Genomic DNA, 21244 nt, shown 5'->3' on the forward strand with positions numbered 1-21244 from the left:
GGTTGCTTCTCTCTTTGGTTAGTTTCCATCTGTTGCTTCTTGTCTTGACTTCAGGTGCTTTGGAGAATAGCTTGACTCCCTCTTCTTTGTGGCAACTCCTGACATATTGGAAGACTGCTATCATGTCACCCCCTCATCCTTCTCATTAAAATATACCATAGTTGTGCATTTGGTTTTTCTTGCCTAAATGTAGAACCTTATTTTTTTTCACCATTGAATTTCATTTTATTAGATAGCGCCCAGAGTTCAAGTCTGATTTACTGATTTAAATACTAGTAAAGCCAGATCCATACTTCCAGACTCAACTAGATACAGCCAGCTACTGATATGGGAGGTGGAGATTTAGAAAAAAATTCAAATTTATGTGTATCATTAACATCTCAATGTTTCTATTATTACTTACAGTTTTAGGGCTGATGCCTCAAGTAGACAATCCAAAAAAAGCCCAAAATGTAACTCTCCCAAGCTGTGCTAATTAATGTCCTAACCCGTGGAAATGAAAAGGCCGTATAAGTTTAGGAGACTTTTGTGGAGATTCTCAGTCATCCAGGTATGGTTGTCCCATTCAGGTGGCAACTGAACTTTCTTACTTTAGGAGACCCACTGCTGGATGACCACTAGGTGACAGCAAATAACTTGTCTCTTTCCAGAGATTTTTGCAGTCCAAATCTGGTAAGGAAGTGGGGCTAGAGTTGTTTAGGAGCACTTGCTGGGCAGTGACTTCTGTGTGAGAGATGTCTTTCCTTCTGCTTTGCTGTTCCACATTCCAAACTGATTTTTTTTTTCTGGACTCAAGAAAAAAGCCTTTTCTAGTCTTGCCTAATCCTGGGTTTGCCTCAGCCACTACAACCACATATAAAATGACCTAACAGGAGTCTACTTTTTAAAGAGGCTTTCAAGGAATACGATGTCTATTCATTTTCATGAATCTGCTCAGATCAGCCACTCTTTACTAGATTACAGCCTCCATGACGGCCAGGAGTCTGGGAGACGTAGCAGCCACTCAAGTTAGGAAAGGTTTTCGTAAGCGCTGCTTAGTCCCAAAGATTCAAATTGTCCGAACAATCCTGATATGTCATGGCCTTCTCTTGATCCGGGAGTCTCCCTCTTTTCCTCCCAATGGCCGAAGTACGCCTGTCCCTTTAAGAAACATCTCCCCCACCCACTCCGCACACCAGCCTACCTTCTACAAGTCATCCGACTCAGAGTTGCATCCTTCTCCTGGTGTGTGAAGAAGACAACAAAGGCAGGACTACATTCCCCAGGATGCTTTGCGAACAGTGGGCGGGGTAGCCAGGAGCTGCTGGCGTTCCCCTTCTGGGGGTGGGCAGCATCTGAGGATGAGGAGACGCTCTCTGTATCACCCAGGCCAGGGGTAGGCAACCTCGGCTCTTTTATGACTCATGGACTTCAACTCCCAGAATTCCTGAGTCAGCTGCGCTGACTCAGGAATTCTGGGAGTTGAAGTCCATGAGTCAGAAAAGAGCCGAGGTTGCCTACCCCTGACCCAGCCCCTTTCCGCCCTCCCGTTCCAGGGCAGCCAGCAGCAAGCCGGCAGCCCCCCTCCCCACTCCCCCGCCCCTCCCCGGATCAACAGCGGCGGCGAGCAGCAGCAGCATCTCCCTCCGGGCGCTGCTTCCCCCTCCCTTCTGTTTTCCTCCCTCGTTCTCTTACGTGTTAGAGGGCGGCAGCTGCTGTTGCCGCCGCCGCCGCCGCCGAGCTGCAATGAATGAGCATCCAGTGCTGTGACTCGCGAGTCCTTCGGATCGCCTGGAGCTGCTGCTGGGCTGGCTGCGAAGACATTGAAATCGGGAAGCAAGCGAGCCGAGACCGAGCGAGGCTTCGCCGTCCCCCGCCTGCGGCGGGCGGAGGCGGCAGGCTAAAATCGCGCCCTTGCTCTACCTCTCTCCTTCCCTTTCCCCCCTTCATGGCGGGATGAGCCGGCATGGGTGGTCTGTGCACGGTCCGGGGCGGGATGCCGCCAACGGAGCACGCCTAGCTGTACCTATTGTGCGAAGAGACGGTGCAAATAGCCGCAGCCGCGCCAGCCTGTCAACTCCGCTGCCGCAGCAGAGCAGCCCCAGCAGCCCCTCGGAGCGGAGAGGATCCCATGCCTAGAAAAGGTGCTGTGGCTGCCGAGCCCTGACAGCCGAAGGGGGGAGGAAAGCCCCGGAGCAGGAGCCGGCTCGGTTTCGCGATGGCTAATAGGCCCAGGGTCAGCGAGACTCTGAAAGTGGTGGTCCGCTGCCGCCCCATGAACAGGAAAGAGGAAGCAACCGGCTACGAGAGGATCCTGGACATGGATGTGAAGCTGGGCCAGGTGACTATCCGGAACCCCAAGGCCTCTCCAGGGGAACTGGCCAAAACGTTCACCTTCGATGCCGTGTATGATGCCACCTCCAAGCAGGCAGACCTGTATGATGAAACGGTCCGGCCCTTGATAGATTCAGTTCTGCAAGGATTCAATGGCACCATCTTTGCCTACGGTCAGACCGGTACCGGGAAGACCTACACTATGCAAGGGGTCTGGGCTGACCCTGAGAAGAGAGGTGTCATCCCCATCTCCTTTGAGCACATTTTCACCCATATCTCCCGTTCACAGAACCAGCAATATTTGGTCAGGGCTTCCTATCTGGAGATCTATCAAGAAGAGATCCGTGATCTCCTGGCGAAAGACCAGAGTAAGAAAATGGAGCTGAAAGAGAACCCAGAAACAGGTGTTTACATCAAGGACCTTTCGTCCTTTGTGACAAAGAATGTCAAAGAAATTGAACATGTCATGAATTTGGGGAACCAAACTCGATCAGTGGGCAGCACGAACATGAACGAGTACAGCTCCCGCTCACACGCCATCTTTGTCATCACGGTGGAGTGCAGTGAGACTGGCCCAGATGGAGAGGATCACATCCGAGTAGGAAAGCTCAGCCTGGTGGATTTGGCTGGGAGTGAAAGGCAGAGCAAGATGGGTGCTCCAGGGGAACGACCCAAAGAAGCCTCCAAGATCAACCTCTCCCTCTCTGCGCTGGGGAACGTGATTTCAGCCCTGGTGGATGGCAAAAGCACCCATATCCCATATCGAGATTCCAAGCTCACCCGCCTTCTGCAGGACTCTTTGGGTGGCAATGCTAAGACCATCATGGTAGCCACGCTGGGCCCAGCTTCCCACAGCTATGATGAGAGCTTATCAACCCTCCGATTTGCTAATAGGGCCAAAAATATCAAGAACAAGCCACGAGTCAATGAGGATCCCAAAGATACACTATTGCGGGAGTTCCAGGAAGAGATCATCCGTCTGAAGGCCCAGTTGGAGAAACGTGGGATGCTGAGCAAGAAGAGGAGGAGGAGTAGCCGGAGAAAGAAAACCATAGATGGGGAGGGAACCCCTGAAGGTGAAGAAGCAGAGGACCATGAGGATGGAGGGCTGGAAAAAAATATGAAAAATTACCTGAAGGAGCAAAAAGAGAGGTTGGAGGAGGAGAAAGCAGCAATCCAGGATGACCACAGCCTGGTGAATGAGGAGAAGCAAAAGCTACTGGAGGAGAAAGAGAAGATGATTGAGGAACTCAGGAGGGAGCAAGAGGCCACTGAACTTCTAGCAACCAAATACAAGGTAAGCCTCATTCGTACCAGCATTTCTGAAGTGTGGTTCAAGTTCACAGCATTAAGCAAGCTCTTGTGCATCCGGGGGGGGGGGGAGGCGGAACAGTGAGGCAGGACATCATTTTCTCGGTGGAGCAGGAAGTCGCATACCCCAAATAGCATCTGATATGCTTAGAGGCTCACTATTAAGATTAATTCACAAACTCCCCTTTACTGCTAAGCTTGTAAGCCGCCCTGAGTCTTCGGAGAAGGGCGGGATATAAATGGAATTAAAATAAAAATAAAAATAAAATAATAACAGTTAATCAGATGACTTCTTCGATTCTTAGCTCAGTATGTAGCCATTCATTATCAGTCCCATTCCAGCAATAGTGGTGGTAAATATTGGTTGAGGCTCAATGAAAAGAGGTGTGACTTCCTGGGGAGACAGAGGCCACATGCTAATATTTTGTCTGCTGGTGCACTCTGGACCTTGTGGCAGTAATGGATTTCTGTTGGCTGCAGTGTCTGCTGGGCCTCCTGCTTAGGTTTATGCGCTGTCATGTGTCGGATTCCTTTGCATAGGCTGTCAGTCCCTGCTCCATCTGGCCAGGAAGGAGGAGTGGCTGAACTGTGGAATGATGAAGCCCAGGAGGGGGTCTTTGGTGTTTAGGGCTGGCAGCTTGAGCTAATAAGCTCCTCCATTGCACAACAAAGCGGCACAGAAAAGGCCATTGGTATTACTGGGTGGAGGTGACCTCCTGCATACGTATTGGCTGGTACCTCTGGGAGGTTGGCCAATTGTTCCTGCAGTTCTGAGGGGGTTTCCTTTTGTCTCTGCAAATGGGTGTTAACAAGAGGGGCTGCAACCTTCCCTGTCTACCAGGTCACATCGCCTGCAGCATCTTGGGGATTTAAGTGAGGACTTCCCCATCCTATTTCTGTCCTAGCTTTTACTAAAAAGTATGCCTAAAGGATGCTCAAAGGTCATTCCCCCCCCTCCCAAACTGTATCTGTATCTTTTTGCTGACTCTTGTTTGGCCAGATCTGCAAGTGCTGTCTGTGCCCTTGGTTGCCTTTTAGTGTGAGCTGGGAAGTGCAGCAAGACAGGGCCCATCCTGTGGGCCAAGCATGAGGTTCCCAAACTTGCCTTCAGATTTGATTCTCATCTCTCTTGAAAAATGGGTGGGTGTGCTCCACGATTCAGACTATGGGAGCACATGGAACATCTGTGCAGATGGAAAATGCTTAAGTTGGCTACTACTGAGTCCTTCGGGAGAAGGGCGGTATACAAATTAAATAAATAAATAAATAAAGTAATCAGTTTGAAGGATTCATGCAGTATATTGAAGCATAAACTAACTCAGTGGTTGGAGATCACACAAGATGCTAAGCTGAAAAAAAACCCGAAACCACCTAATCAAGATTAAAACAACTGATCGATTAAAACAGCGGTGTCAAACTGCTGGCCCGCGGGCCGGATGCGTCACGACGAAACCGCGCCCACCCCATTGCCGGCAATGGGGAAAAAGCTCCAATACGTCGCATGATGTCACGTGACGTCGCGAGTTTGACATGCCTGGATTAAAACAACAAAAAGAAATCAAGGTCCCAATAAAATTTCAGTATCCCCATCATATATACCCACAGCAGAACTCCAGCAATTAACATCCTGGCCCCAATGCCTGGGGGAAGAGCCAAGTCTTCACTGCTTTGCAAAAGGCCAGCAGAGTTGGAGCCATCCATATCTCTGCATTCCCCACTACCCATAGAAGCCAATGACCAGAGCACTGTTCCCTCCTTCACCTTATAAACCTCAATTATGAATGCAGCCAGATGACTCAAATTATTTTCTGGGTTCATACCATGCAATGAATAGTCTTAAGTGGGCAGGGTTTCCATATCATGCGTAACCAAAACAAAACCCTAACCAAGGTTAACACTAAGTGTTAACTTAGTATGTTTCCACATTCAGGCATTATGACTTTAAATGACTAGGTTAATCATTTTTAGACTGAGCCTGTGAATCTCTGGGATAACTTAACAACCGCCCCCCCCACCCCCTGCCCCCCAACAACTCTCCATATGAGAAATCCAGAATTGCACAGATTTCCTATCTCACTGAGGAGATCCTGCAAGTCTCTGTTGCCCAAATGCTGTTGTCACTCCTTCATGTCTGGTTTGGCCTGCTTCTCTCACCCCCACAATTGCCACCAAGTGATTGCCTTGGGGCAGTGGTGGTGAACCTATGGCACAGGTGCCAGAGGCGGCACTCAGAGCTTTCTCTGTGGGCACCCGTGTCATGCCCCGGAGGTGGCAACTGTCCCTGTTCAACCAGCCACTTGCTAATTCGCCGAGGTCCCACGTGGCTGAATGCATCGACATGGCTGGTTTCCCTTCCCCCCATCCAGTCCCTCCTGGCCTCGCATGCTCTCCTTTTCCGAGGCACGACCCATCACCTCCTCAGCTGTTGGCCGACCATCCATCTTGGAGGCAGTTTCTTTGAACTGCTGGCTACGGGCTGCGGAGCCCCAGAGTGCGCCTGTCGAGGGGTCGGCAGGCTGTGGCTACTGACGGACACCATTGGCCCCCATGCGCTTGCTGGCCTCTGTGTGGTGGGGGCGATGGTGTCAGGCAGCAGCTGCCACAGCCCTTGCCTTGCCCCATGGCAATGGCACCCTAACCCTGCCACGCCTCACCCCACAGGATGAGTCTCCTGCCTACTGACCCAGCTGCCAGAGACCTCCTGTAGCTTCCCCAACCCTGCCCACCCCCCACGAGCAACATTGAGGTGACCACACCCATCTTGGGCACACCCACCCAATCTTCCATGACCACCACAGCCACACCCACCCAGTGGGCCACGGCCACCTGGCACCCAGCGATAAATAAGTGGATTTTGGGTTGCAGTTTGGGCACTCGGTCTCTAAAAGGTTCGCCACCACTGCCTTGGGGTCTTCTTCCTCTCCTCTCCTCTCAAGGGGTTCATCCAGGGGATTCCAGCATTTTAGGCTAAATCATAGCATAGCCAGGGCTTAGTTCCATGAAGCTTTTTCAGAGTATTGTTAGCCCTGGCATATATATGCCTCTGAACATGTTCAGAGCACCATGCTCTCATATCTCCAGAATTATGACTGGCCTTTGCAGAATTAAGGTTTCCTTCCTACATACAGAAGCCACTGGTCCCCATGAAGGGGATTGGCACCCTTCAAAACACCTGCTTGCATTTTATTCTTGGTACTGGACAATGCAAAGAGGCAGAGAAAGAAGCCAAAGTCCAAAAAGGACCAAGTCATATTTGAGCAAACGTATCCAAGAAGTGGGCAAGAGGCCGGTGAACTTCAAACTGGGGTTGGTGGTAGTGTTTTTGTAAGCCCGTTATTTACTGTGATTGATTGGGTTGAGGGGAGGGAATAAAGCTGTGCATGGTTGGAGATACTGCATTCTCTCCAGAAGAAACTTACCACTTTGGAACTGCCCTACAAGTGATGTGGTCTCATTGCCAACGCAGACAGTGTCACTTGGCTAGAATGAATACCTAAGGCTGAATGTGCATTGCTCATGAGAGCTATAGTGAAAAACTCTGCTATCTGGGCTTTGCCCATGGCTTATAATTAGAAGAAACTTATTGGACACATTAAGTCCAAGCTGCATTGGCTCCTGGTTGCCCTCCGGGTGAGATTCAAGGTGCTGGTGATGACCTATAAAGCCCTAAATGGCTTGGGTCCGGGTTATTTGAGGGAACACCTGCTGCCAGCATCAAGTTCCCTTCGTCCAGTGCGCTCCCACAGGGAGGGTCTTCTCAGGGTGCCACCGGTAAGAGATTGCCGGCGGACGACACCCAGGGATAGGGCCTTCTCAGTGGGTGCGCCTGCCCTCTGGAACCAGCTGCCCATGGAGCTCAGGACTGCCCCCGACCTCCGTTCATTCCACCGGGACCTGAAGACCTGCCTCTTCGAGCTCTCTGGCCCAGGCTGAGAATTTTAATTTAATTTTAATTGGGGTTTTTATTTTTTCAGGGATCGATGTAATTCTTTTTTAATTGCTTTTAACTTTTGTATCCCTTGTTTTAATTACCCTGTAAACCACCCTGAGTCCTTCAGGAAAGGGCGGTATATAAAGCGAATAAAATAAAAATAAATAAGTCAGGACTGGGAGGTTGTTTTGCAGACAAAACTATATTGGGGTTTTTCAATCTTTTATTTTTGGTCCACTGTGGTAGTGATATGCTGAAATTACTGGAAAGGGTGGGGCCAGAATTTCTGGTCCTTTGTTTTTTGTTTTTTTTAAGTTTATCTTTTCTTTCTTTTTTAGTAAGATAAATACATCAGCTCTGTCGGGCTGAATATACCTTCCCCTTTCATTTTTTCTTTTGAAAGAAAATTACACTTCCACATTTTAGTACTCTGCTGCTGAATTTCATTGACAAATTCTTGGTGGTTGAGGAAAGCTTTTAACAGGCTTGCAATCTCATGCAATTCATAAGCTATGGATTTCTTACTCCTAGGAGTCTTCAATGTGCAGACCAGGGGCACGATGCTGTCTCAGAATCAGGCTTTTTCCTTTCTCTGCTACAATAGGAATCAAGGCTTCAGTGAGGTGAAGGAGGCAATGCTTTCGTCCTTTTTAGCCTCTGAAATTGCATGTCCTATTCTATGGGTAAAACCTGGATCCTTTTTTTTCTAATGTCTACGGAGATTCTCAGTCATCCAAGGTCATAGTTGTCCCAAAGATGCTTTTTCAAGAGGCAACTGGACTTTCTTGTTTTTCTTTGAAGACATTTCGCTTCTCATCCAAGAAGCTTCTTCAGCTCTGACTAGATGGTGGGGTTCCAAGAAAGTTCCACATGCATTTGCACTACTCAGGTGACCCTGTGGACACAGATAAACTTCCAAATGGCCTCAACGACTCTGTAAAAGTATGCAAATGATCATCTGCCTGCAAGGAATATAAATCCTTCCATTCCCCACCATCCAGTCAGAGCTGAAAAACCTTCTTGGATGAGAAGTGAAATGTCTTCAAAGAAAAACAAGACAGCCCAGTTGCCTCTTGGAAAAGCACCTTTGGGACTTTTTTTTTCTAATCCTAGATCAGTAGTGAGGAAACAGCATGTCCAGGATTGGATGGGCACAGATGATGCTCTGAACAGTCCCAACAAAGCTTTCCCAGATATGGACTTCTCAACTTCCAAGAAGATAGCAGAGGCATCTGACTGACCTCTTGTAGTTAAAGGGAGGGAGAGGGATGTGTGGTAATGGCATCTGCATGAATATTCCCTTCTGTTGGTTGAAGTTACCCTCTCAATGAACAAGTACAATGCCTATCACAAGTCCTCCCAGCCCATACAGCCTTGGGTCAATGGTGGCCTAGAAAAGAAGGAGACCATTGTGATCCAGAGAGAGGCAGCTTTGTGAACGGATGGATTGAAAACAGAGGGAACCCCTCCTTTTCTTTAGCACACAATCCAGCCTTATGGAATATTGTGTAAAAAAAAAATCAGATCAAAGACTGACCAACTTAGCAGCCCCGAAAATGACATGATCTCATTCCATTAGGTGGGTCAAGTGATCATGAATATCATGAATGATCAGTGTGGTCTGATCTGGGGAAATACATTATCTGAGCTGAGCCATTTGTATATCATGAGTTGTGACCAAGCATGTTATATGTACCTGGCCAGCGGTAATTTTATAATCAGTATTTAAAGTTATCTTTAGCTTAACGCATTGCTTGAACTTAGGCAATAGTGTAAGCCCGCTTTCTTAGTTTAATGCTGCTGCTGATGATGATGCTTCTGCCACCTTACAAGAAGAGCCCAGGAACCTTGCTATGCATACAAAGGCAACAAAGATAACAGGAGAGATATAAATAGCAGGAAAAGTGGTCATGCTCAGGTCTTTGATATTGTGTTGCTTTCAAAAAGCCCTTGCATTTGGCTTCCTGGGAGTGGTCAAGGACATGTTGGGTAAAATGATCACTGAACCACATTTGCTGCACAGGGCATGGTTTGGCACATGAAGAACCAAGGAAAAGATAGATGGTTGTGCATGGCTACCTCCCTAACATATACACAGACTCCAGAAACTAGCTGGTCAGATCTTGCTGTATAGTTGGTTGGGGTGGCAAAGGTCTTGCATGACAGTAAGGAACCTCCCCTACATCTGGTCAATAGTCCATTGGTTCCTCAAGACCCAGGCCAAATATCTAGCTTTTTGAATTTGACATCCTAAGCTACCAGTGTATTCACAAAACTGCTCTTGGTGCCCACAATGTTCTAGGTCCCATTACCGAAAATTAAGTACTGTAAAGAGCTCTTTTTGAGAGTGTATCCACTCGCTCAGAAAAAAGAAGGCAGAGGTGAGCTGAGATTGAAGATCTTCTCAGTTTGGGCTGTGAATATTTTATGACTGCCACACCTGCCATTCTGAAAGTTTGCTCAGAATTCCAGCTGTTCCCACCAACTCAACAGGAAAAAGAGGAATTGTCAACGAGGAAAAGCAGCAGATCCTTCTTCAGCTCCAGAGGAAGGTTCACTGAGCAGCTCTAAGCCACAATAACGTTGGTTTGGTTCAGCTGTACATATTGTATAAATCCAGCCATTTGTGGCTTTTCCAACAAACCCGTGTTTAAGCAAGCCACGGCTAAGTATGTTGTGGGAATCTGATCAGAAAGTAATTTGTGTTCAAGCTCTGCTTTGCCCTTGTGGTTCCTGCGGTGGAGTATCATTGCATTCTATTTTAATTTGCAGGATTTTAGTAAGTGAACTTGAAAACACAGAGAGATCGTGTGAAGGGGGTTTTATGCTGCTATCTTTCCTGCTTGATGGAATTGTTTTTGATCAGCAGCTGCCTTTAGCAACATAATTGCAACAGAAGGCTGACCTAATTTTGACAAGCACTGGGAATGTAGGCTGTAGGGCTAGGCAGAGTAACTAGCGCTCTAGATTAGGCTCCCTTTGGGAGCATGTGTGCACACACACAACATAGTTTTAGAGATGTGATTCTTACTGGCAGATCGGATGGCGGTGAAAGCAACAGCATTCCATTAGTAATGGTAAAAGATGAAATGGGGGCAGAGGGACAGTATTAGACTACAAAACTCAGCTCATCTTTCGTCTATTTCTAAATGGGAGACTATTGTTGGATAGCAATCAAATGAACAACAGTAGTCCTTCTTTCCACTTCAGCAAGGCTGTGTGCCATTGTAATTCCATAGGAGTAAGAAACACACCCACCCACAATAATTGTACCTCCCCATGATGACACTTTATTAAAAAACAACAACACATTTCTAGCTTTTTTGGTATTCAAATGGGCTTGAAAATGTACAGGCAACATCTGATGAAATGTCTGCAAGCAGCAAGGAAGAGCCAAAAACTGAAAACAAAATTTGCAATATAATTTTATGTGTTTAGGATGCTGGATTAAATTGTTCTTAGGAAAGAAATGAGATGCTTTAAGGAATATTCAGAGACCTGAGCAAGAGACACTTGAGACCTCCAAATCTACTCAGGAAGTTAATGAAGTTCCTCTCCTGCTATTGTCCCTTTCTCTAAATATTACTGACACTAAACTATGGTTTGTGTTTACTGAATACATTTGCTGCTAATGTTAATCTTTAAACCAGGGATACATAACTTCTGAGTTGATTAGTATTTTTGTAGCTTGTTGAAGTTTCTACTCCAACATTGGGGGTGAGGGCCTTCCCATTTTTGAAGATGTTCTTCAAGCATAGCCAACATCCAAGAAGACAAGCTCAGGAGCCAAAAAGATGTTCACAGACTTGAACAATGGGTCCTATCCAACAACATTATTGTTGTTAGCCGCCCTGAGTCCTTCGGGAGATAGGGCGGCATATAAGTCCCAATAATAAATAAATAAATAAATAAATAAATAAATAAATAAATAAATAAATAAATAAATAAATTTAATGTGGAGAAAAGCAAGGTTTTACACCTAGGCAGGAAAATCCAAATCTACAAGTATAGATTAGATGAAACCTGGCTCAAAAACAGTAACTGTGAGAGGTCCTTTGAGTCCTAGCGGGCGATCACTTAACTATGAGCCAGCAGCGTGTGGCAGCATCCAAAAAAGCTAATACAATCCTTGGTTATATAAACAGAGGCATATAATCAAAATCATGTGAAGTATTAGTACTGCTTTATAAATCTTTAATAAGACCACAGCTGGAATACTGCATCCAGTTTGGGTCATCACATTGCAAAAAAAAAATGTTGAGACTTTGGAAAAAGTGCATAGAAGAGCAACTAAGACGATTAAAGGCCTGGAGACAAAAACATGGTATGGCCAGTCTAGAAAAAAGAAGGACTAGGGGTAATATGATAGCAGTATTCCAGTATTTGGGAAACTGCCACAAAGAGGAGGGGGTAAACCTATTTTCCAAAGAACCAGAAGGCAAGACAAGAAACAATGGATGGAAACTAATCAAGGAAAGACGCAACCTGGAATTAAGGGGAAACTTCCTAAAAGTGAGAACAATTAACCAGTGGGACAGCTTGCTTTTAGACGTTGTAGGTACTTCATCGCTGGAGGTTCTTAAGACTGAATAAAGTAGTCACCTGTCTGAAATGGAATAGGTTCTCCTGCTTGAGTAGAGGGTTGGACTAGAAAACATCCAAGGTCCCTTCCAGTTCTATTCTGATTGTGAATCCACAAATTGCAAACCAAGTGTGTTTAGGACAGTGTGACCACATCCTCATTCATATCCAAGATTGAGCTTGATCTGTTTTTTCCTATCCAGACCCCTGTACCCTTCAGACACTGAGATAGAACATCAGTGGCCAAGGGTTATGTAAATAGGTTCATTAGCATATTGTTGATATCCAGTCCCATGACAACGGATAACTTTATCCAGGAAATTCATGTAGATCAGAGGTGTCAAACTCAATTTCATTGAGGGCCGCATCAGCATTGCGGTTGCCCTCAAGGGGCCGGGTGGGTATGGCCAGGGTGGGCGTGGCCTACTGGGTGGGCATGGCTAGAGTGCGTATGGCCTACTGGGTGGGCATGGCCAGCTCTACATCGTTCGCATCAAGGATGGCAGTGGGGGCCATTCCCTCACTGTTTCCAGGATGGCTTCGCGGGCCACATGAAACCACGTCGTGGGCCAGATCCGGCCCCCAGGCCTTGTGTTTGACATGTCTGATGTAGATGCTAGATAAGAATGGGGAGAAAACTGAACTCTTGAGTAAGAGCTGAGGACTCCCCCCAACTCAACAGGAAGGGGAATTGTTTGTGAAAGAAGAAGGAGAGCTATTACTACACTCCCAATCACCTGAGTTGATCCAGAAGGATACTATGATCAATGGCACTGAAAGCTATCAAGAGATGGCAGGATGAATGTATTACCCCAATCTCAGTCCCATCACAAGTCAAAGGGCTCTCTCAGTAATGTGTCCAGATCTGGTAGGGATCCAATCTTTGTCTTCCATCAGCACTCTAATCTCTTCTGCCATTTTATCTCCCAGTTCCTCTGAAAACCAGGAGTTCTCTGGGACCCCTGTGTAGAGAGAGGCCACGAAGGTACAATCTGAATCAAGGCTGCTACCACATTCTCATTCCAAGAGATGACTAAGGCCTAAGTTGAACTGAGGTCTAACAGGAATCTGGGAAGACAAATTGACAGGCACAAAGAACTGCAAAACTATGATCTGTATCTCAAGGGCAAGATCAGCATGCCCAGCTCCAGATCACATTGTCACTGCCCCTAGAGAAAAAAAAGATCCAACAAGTGACCTCCTCCCATGTATCTGACTCTTGATGACTTGGGTCAAGTCAATGGTTGCCATGGTGGCAGCTGTGAACTCCCAAGCCACTTCAGACTCCATATCTGGGGAAGGCAAGTTGACATCTCCCAGTACCATAAGCTGGAAAACCCAGGCACAATGTCAAGCAGCTCAGGTAAGGAAGTCATTACAGGTAATCTTCATCTTACAGCCATTTGTTTAGCAACCTTCAGTAGTTACAACTACACTGGAAAATGTGACTTCTAACCAGTCCTTGCACTTGTGACCACTGCAGCATCACCATGGTCACATGATCAGAATTTGGACACTTGGCAACCAGCATGTGTGACAGTTGCAGCATCTCAGGATCGTGTGATTGTCACTTGCAACCTTCCCAGTTGGCTTCCGACAAGCAAACTCAAGGGGAGAAACCAGATTTGCTTAATGGTGTCATGATTCACATAACAACTGCAGTGGTTTGCTTAATAATCATGGCAAAGAAGGTCATAAAATCAGAGGCAACTCACTTAATAACTGCCTTGCTTAGCAACAGAAATTCTAGTCCCAACTGTGTTTGTGAGAACTACCTGTATGCAGCAAGGAGGCCTATACAGTAGCAGCAGTCCTGTCTGCTCCCTACAGTCTGATTTTGCAAATAGGATCTCATATCCAGATATCTGTGGGGCAGGAATTCTAAGGGCCACAATAGCCACTTCCCCATCATTGCCCTGGGTTTGCAACTGCCACATTTGAAACCCAGATAGCACTGGATTCTGTCAAAATGCTAAACCAGAACTAATAAGTAGTATAGCTGAACACTCTGCCTGAACCCAACCTATCACTGCAAATATTACCATCAAGGCCGGAAAATCTGGAGGCTGAGTAGCAAGGCACATCCACTAATAGGGCTAGATTGGAGAGCAGAGAGTCTCCTAAGGGAAATAATGGGAGGAGCTGTTGCTAAGCAACTGATTTGCCAGGCATTGCAGGGAATTCTTGTGACAGAGTAAGCAGAGATCCATAAAGCCACCATTTGTGTCATTTAGACAGATTCTATCATTTTCTCCCTTCTTTTGCCCTTTGAATATTGTTTTTTTTCATTCTTCAGGTGTCTCTAAATAATAACACAGGTGGCTTCCCTTTGATATCTCACCTTAACACGATTTTAATACTGGTGTGGTTTTGTTGGCAGTTTGTGATATTTTCTAGAAATTAACCACTTTATTTGTATTTTTATTATTAAAATTTAACACTATATATTTTCTCCAACATTCCATCCGAGTGATGCAGGCCAAAAGTAGAAGGGTGGGTGTGCTCTGCTAAATGGAAAAGAGGAGTTTCTGATCAGAAGTAAATATTTCAATCCACGAGCAAAGATAGGGCTAGCCACTGCCCCATCTGGAGGATTTTCTAAAACTGTATGAATTGTAATCAAGGTGCAGAGCTGCCTAAAGCGCTGTTGCATTCAGGAGCATCCATAGAGGAGGCCAGAGAAAGTTAAGGCAATGTCTGTGACTGCGATTAAAGCTGTGCCCTTTTTAATATGCATTACACATGCAACATACATGAAAAGAGGCAGGGCTTTATTCCTGCATCCATGACCACCATCTAGACCAGGGGTAGGCAACCTCGGCTCTTTTATGACTCATGGACTTTAACTCCCAGAATTCCTGAGTCAGCTATGCTGACTCAGGAATTCTGGGAGTTGAAGTCCATGAGTCATAAAAGAGCCGAGGTTGCCTACCCCTGATCTAGACTGCCCTTGTTTCCAACTGACTGAAGGTCAGTTGTGATGCAATATGTAATTCATGGTGGAAGAGAATGACTGGATTGTATTAGAAATTATGGATATAGAAATAACTTTTTCATAGGTGGAAGGGACTTAATTTCTCTGCATTGTCATGCCCGTTGCTCAGCATGACATGTAAATCCAGTTTTTGTGGCTTTTAAATTATAGTTTGTAACACAACATTTGAAGCCTACCAGTTTGGTAGGCTTGGTTAGTTAGTCAACAAACCAAGTTTTTTTAAAAAAAAATCATGACAAACACTCGGTTGCAGTGAATGTCACTCACTTTTGATTTTCTTGTAACAAAAATGGAGCCAGTGATTGCGCTGAACTTGGGACTGGAACCAAGAAGAACCCTTGGATGTAATTTCTTGTAATGTTAATATTACATGGAGAAATAGACAGCCTAATAGACTGACTCAGAGTCTAGGTGGCAACCAATAGTGTCAATGTGAATTCTGAGCAGTCTTAGGATTTGCAGTGTGTGAAAGAGGAATTCTATGCCTTCAATTATAGGCTACATATTTTCGAAAGATGCTGATTTATGAGCTTATCCATGCATGCGTGTGCCTTTTTCTGTTTATTTCATTTGTTGTTTACATCATTTGGATGGCCATCATCCAAATTATGACAAGCTTATTTGATAAGCTTGTTTAATAATGTTCTTCAGTGATGAGAAGATTGAGAGTTTATGAAATCATCTGACTGGGTCCAGGATGGCTCATTGCTTCCTGGCATTTTTATGATTCAGTGAGAGCAGCAGGTACATGCCACATTTCATCATGCAAAGTCAGGGGATGGTGCAAGTCATCCAAGGATTTGTGAAAGCAACAAAGGGTGGCAGCTGTGTGTGTGTGTGTCCCTTGTATTTTGAGAGCTAGCTGTGCCTCTGCAATCCTTCCCAGACAAGTTATTCTCCAAAAGGGGTTGAAAAGCATTTTTAATAAAGTGAAATTTAATTTAGGTAAATTAAAGATTTTAATGATTAAAATTTCTGAACTTTTCAGAATAAATCTTAAAATTCCACTTAGGCATCCTGTTAATTGTAGTTGCGCACATTATCAGTTTATTCATAAATACATAGATTTTTCTCACTTTAAAAACATTCAGGATTTAACCTGGGCTGTTTCTCCTATAAATGAACAAGAGAGAGGGTGTTTTTTTTGTTGGTTAATTGATTATGAGCCATCAAATCGGTGTCAGCTCTTAGTGAGCACATTCTCCAAATCTTTTCAGGTCTACCAATGGTACATAGTTGCTGCTTGGCCTTCTTCTCTTTTTTCCCTACCTTTCCCAGCAAAATAACCTCCTCTAGGGAGCGAAGTCTTCACAGAATGTGTCCAAAATATGGTTTGAGCTTGGTCATTTGTATATCAAATAAGAACTCTGCATTGATTTTAGTTATGATCCATTTGTTTTCTACCCATGGTATTTTCAGGAGTCTTCTTGAACATCAAAGTTCAAAAGCATCAGATATTCTTTTATCCTACTTCTTCAAAGTCTTTCGCTTCCATGGAGTGTCACAGGAGAACCATTGCCTGCACAATTCTGGTCTTCATAGATATAAATAAATCATGGCATCTGACTATCTTTTCCGAGGCCTTCACTGCTATCCTATGAAGTCCTAGTTGAAGTGTATTTATTGTTTGAAAGGAATCAACAATTCCTTTATTGTTCATAGTTGATCCTAAAAGGTAGAAGCTACCAACCATTTCAGTATCTTTATTATTTATAAGGCTAGTTGCCCTATCTGTTGTCATTAATTTGATATTTATGTTTAACCTTAACCCAATTTTTAATTATGCTTGTTAATTTTTATTACTAGTGCTTACAGATCATTTGCATTTTTAGCTATGAAGAGTAGTACCATCAACATAGTACAGGTTATTGATGTTTCTTCTTTCAATTTTAAAATCACGCTTTTCTTCCAACCCTGCCTCTGTCAATATAGCTTCAGCGTATACAATAGGTTGTACGACTTAGGAGAGAATGTATAGCCTTGTCTCACTCTTTCACTGATTTGGAGCCAATCTTTTCACCATGTTGTGATCAGGGTGGGGCTTCCTGTCCTGTGTATAAGTTTCTCACGAAGATAACGAGATCTTTTAGGACACACATTTTCCTAAGGACTTTCTGCTGCTTGACATGATTGCCACAATCAAGGTCTTTCTATGATCAGTATAACACAAATTGTTTTCTTTTGGGTATTTGGCTTTCTCAATTATTCAGCATGCATCTATAATAATGTCTCTTGTTCCTCAGCCTTTTCTAAAACTAACTTGAACACCTGGCATCTTCTTTTCTGTGTAGGGGTCTGATCTCCAGTGGAGGATTCTGTGCATTATTTTGTGGCATGTGAAATTAAGAATGTTGCACAATAGTTTGCACATTTTGTGAAGTCTTCTGTGTCTTTAGAGATGTCACTATAAACCTGCTTCTTGTCTCTTCTTAGGACTCTCTGAAATTATTAACTTCTTCCTGAGATCTTTATCCTTCTTGGCTTTGCCTTCTCTTCTCTGCTTGTTTCCAGTTTTATAATATTCATATGTAAATAATTTTTGTGGGGACGCAGTGGCTCAGTGGGTTAGGACGCTGAGCTTGTCGATCAGAAGGTCGGCAGTTTGGCGGGTCAAATCCCAAGTGCCGCATAACAGAGTGAGCGCCTGTTACTCATCCCAGCTTCTGCCAACCTAGCAGTTCGAAAGCACGTAAAAATGCAAGTAGAAAAATAGGGACCACTACGGTGGGAAGGTAACAGCGTTCCGTGCGCCTTTGGCGTCTAGTCATGCCGGCATGACCACGGAAGATGTCCTCGGACAAGTGCTGGCTCTTCGGCTTTGAAATGAAGATGAGCACTGGCCCCTAGAGTCAGAAACGACTAGCACGCATGTGCGGGGGAAACTTTACCTTTACTAAATAATTTTTGCTTCTTGGTATTCTAATGACTTTTTAGTTTTGTCAGTATTTGTACGTAGTCTAAGTCACTTAACAGAGTAGCAGAATTGGAAGGGACCTTGGAGGTCTTCTAGCCCAACCCTTGCCCAAGGCAGGAGATCTTATACCATTCCAGACAAATGGTTGTCCAATCTCTTCTTAACTTGTGGGTTAAGTCATCTGTGGGCTGATCTAGCAATTTCTTCTGTTCTTATTGAATAAGTGAAGGGTATTACAGAACCATATACATATGGTTAAATCTATGGGTAATAATGTTATATTCCTATCTTATAGTAAATAAGACATTTGAATATTCTTTGAATTTATATCGCAGATGTAGGGCATTTTGATTAAAGTGATGTGCATAAGAGCATGGGCAGAATTGGTTGAGATGTGCTTATGGTGAAGTGGGCATATCAGTTTCCAATTTCATCCTTTAATCTAGTAGCTGCAACTGAGGGGATCTTCCAAGAGCTTTGTGTAGTAAAATTAGAGGACAGCCTATGAAAAGATGTAGGCAGCAAAGCTTTTAAAATAGCCCATTGAGAACATGCAAAGCTATTGGGGACAAGGGGAGTTTATATTCTCAGAAAGAACAATATACAGTATACATGAAGGGTGAGTGTGTGTGTGTGTGTGTGTGTATGGCTATCAGTGACTTGTAGCAACCCATATAATGTAATATATATAATTAATATGTGGGGCAATGCCCCCCCCATGGGCTAGAGCTCTACAAAAGGTCGAGAGATATACAAAAGGGAGTTACCAACTGTTAGGACTTCTGGACTCATCCCATAGGGAAATGAGTTGTTGCTTACTTTGATAGCTGAACTTTCAACAAATTGTTTTCTTTTTGAATTGGTGCTCATGACTTGAACAAACAGGATTAGTGAGTAGTTCGTGGTCATCCACTCTTGCTTGACAACCCTACAATCCTCACTTCCCCATCATATTACTTTTGGATATGATCCATGAAGAGGCACAATAAATGGTCAGTTGTGGATATCATAACAGATAAAAGTTGAAACTATCCAATAGAATAGAAATTGTAATTATCCAGTGAGTTGAATGTTAAATTGCCACCTAACAATGATACTTATCTTACTGCTGCAGAAATGATGCTCTCTGGCTTGCTGACATCTGAATGACTGCTGCTTAACTAACATATGATGACATTAATAATTTGTGTATTTAGCTGGGGAGGCAATATATTCACTTCTCCAATGAACACAATCACTTTGTTCACACATCATGGCAATTCTGGAATCTTTGAGTTGTTGAGCTCTAAGAAGCCTGAGTTGGAAGGCTTTTTTGTTGTTGTTCATTACTGAGCTATGTATTATATAAAAGAAATGAGAGAGCGATACTGGATTGGATGTAGCTACTTAACAAATATTTGCAAACCTTCCCTCTTATTTTTTAATCCCCTAGTCACAGTTATAAACCAAAGATATTTTTGTTAATCTGCTGTACTTAGTTCAAGAGAAATGAACTCTGACAGATGAGAATCATTATAGGCATTTGCAAGAGTGCACCCATTTGTTTCTTAATTACATTTAACCCTCAAGTAGGCACACTGGCTTATGGAGTGCATCATTACTGCTCTTTACTTTTTTATTGTATTTTTTGGAAGCATATCAGTTTTGGTGCTTCCCAAGTTAAGGCATTCCTAGGCTGTTGCCTATTCAGCCTTTGCCTAGAGGTGGCCCCATTCATGGCTTGTGATAGACACCACAGCATAACCATGGAGACATGGAAGCTAGAGACAGGTAGTCCATTTATATGTCTGGCACCTGCTCTTTAATCTCTCATGTATTTTTGAGATTCATTATAGCTAAAATATAATGGATCTTGATGGAAAGAAATACAAAGTATAGTTCAATAGAACAACTGTAAGAATGAAAAACATAAGTACTGCATGAGAAAAAATTAGAAGGTAGACTAGTCTTGCAACAGAACAAATAGAAAATGATGTAGAAGCTACTTAGAACAGAACAAAAATTTTAATGTTATAGAATGTGTGGAGTTAATGCTGAAGGAAATGCTGAAGGAATGAAAAAAGATGCTGAATGGAATGATGAAGTGAAAGAGGCTGTGAATGAGAAAAATGCATGTAAGAGAATGTTTAAAAAATGGTAATAGAAATATATGCATAGGTAGTCCAGCACTCATTCAGCAACCATTTGAAATTGCAATGGCACCAAATGAGTGGTACCTACAACTGGTCCTTAGAGTTCTCGCTATCGTGCTGCCTCCACAGTCACATCATTGCAATTTGGGCACTTGGCAACCAGTTTGCACCCATAATTGTTGCAGGTTTTTCCACAGAAGAGGGACTGTTACAGAAAAACATCGATTCCTAGTCTCAGGCTACATTATTTATGGTAGTTTGGAACTACCAGGTTACTACAAGAACATCCATATAGGACAGGGGTATCAGACTGCTGACCTGCGGGCTGGTTTCATCATACTGAAGCTGCGCCCACCCCATTGGTTGCGACATGTCGTGACATGTCATGTGACGTGGCGAGTTTGACATCCGTGATATAGGATGAATGGTTTCAAGTTGGAGATGCCACCTTGTGGCCGTTGCTTGCATGCTCAGAAAGGACACATGTCTATATAAAACACTGGATAGAAGGAGCATAACACTTTTATTTCCTAATAAAACTTCTGGGGTCCATTTTTAATGTTAAAAAGACAGGTGCAAAGAGTTTGGTTAGTGCCAAACATGGCACCCTAGACTTCCTGCCCACCTGAGTGGCAGGTAAGGGATCAATAGACATATTTGGCACCTCTGAGTGTCATATCAGCTGTATATAATAGATCCTTAGTGACTCTTGAATGATAGTGCTACAAAGATGAGTTTCCCTTATAAATTGATGTACAGGCTTATTATTCTAATAAATAAATGATATGCCCTGTAGATGGAGACTGGCTTCCTCAGTTGTTTGTCCATGGGGAAGTTTGTTTCAATTACCTTGCTGGATGTGTGTGTGTCTGTGTGTGTGTGTGTGTGTGTGTGTGTAAATTCAGTGAGGAAAATTAAAGAAGATTTTACTATTCATTATTACTTTTTATTTCTACATCATTCCAAAAGAATGCTGAGTGGCATACAATAAAATCAAAGAGACGACAAATACAGGCAAGTTTCTAGACAAGTAATAGGCTGAAATGAATAGGGTGGAATTTAAGATG

The 21244-nt window shown here is 44.1% G+C and overlaps 1 protein-coding gene across 2 annotated transcripts in view; it reads left to right on the plus strand.

Annotated features, from left to right (window-relative positions):
* Positions 1-2197: 2197 nt before the first annotated feature.
* The window catches only part of KIF3C (kinesin family member 3C), a gene marked incomplete at both ends in the record, with an annotated part of 42153 nt that continues 23106 nt past the window's right edge, over positions 2198-21244 (plus strand). For both annotated transcript variants that reach the window (XM_083360656.1, XM_083360657.1), the window contains one exon: positions 2198-3610. In XM_083360656.1, the coding sequence (XP_083216782.1) occupies positions 2198-3610 (1413 nt within the window). The remainder of the gene's footprint in view (positions 3611-21244) is intronic.

This window comes from Vipera ursinii, assembly GCF_947247035.1.
Source record: "Vipera ursinii genome assembly, chromosome: 1".
NCBI lineage: Eukaryota > Metazoa > Chordata > Lepidosauria > Squamata > Viperidae > Vipera > Vipera ursinii.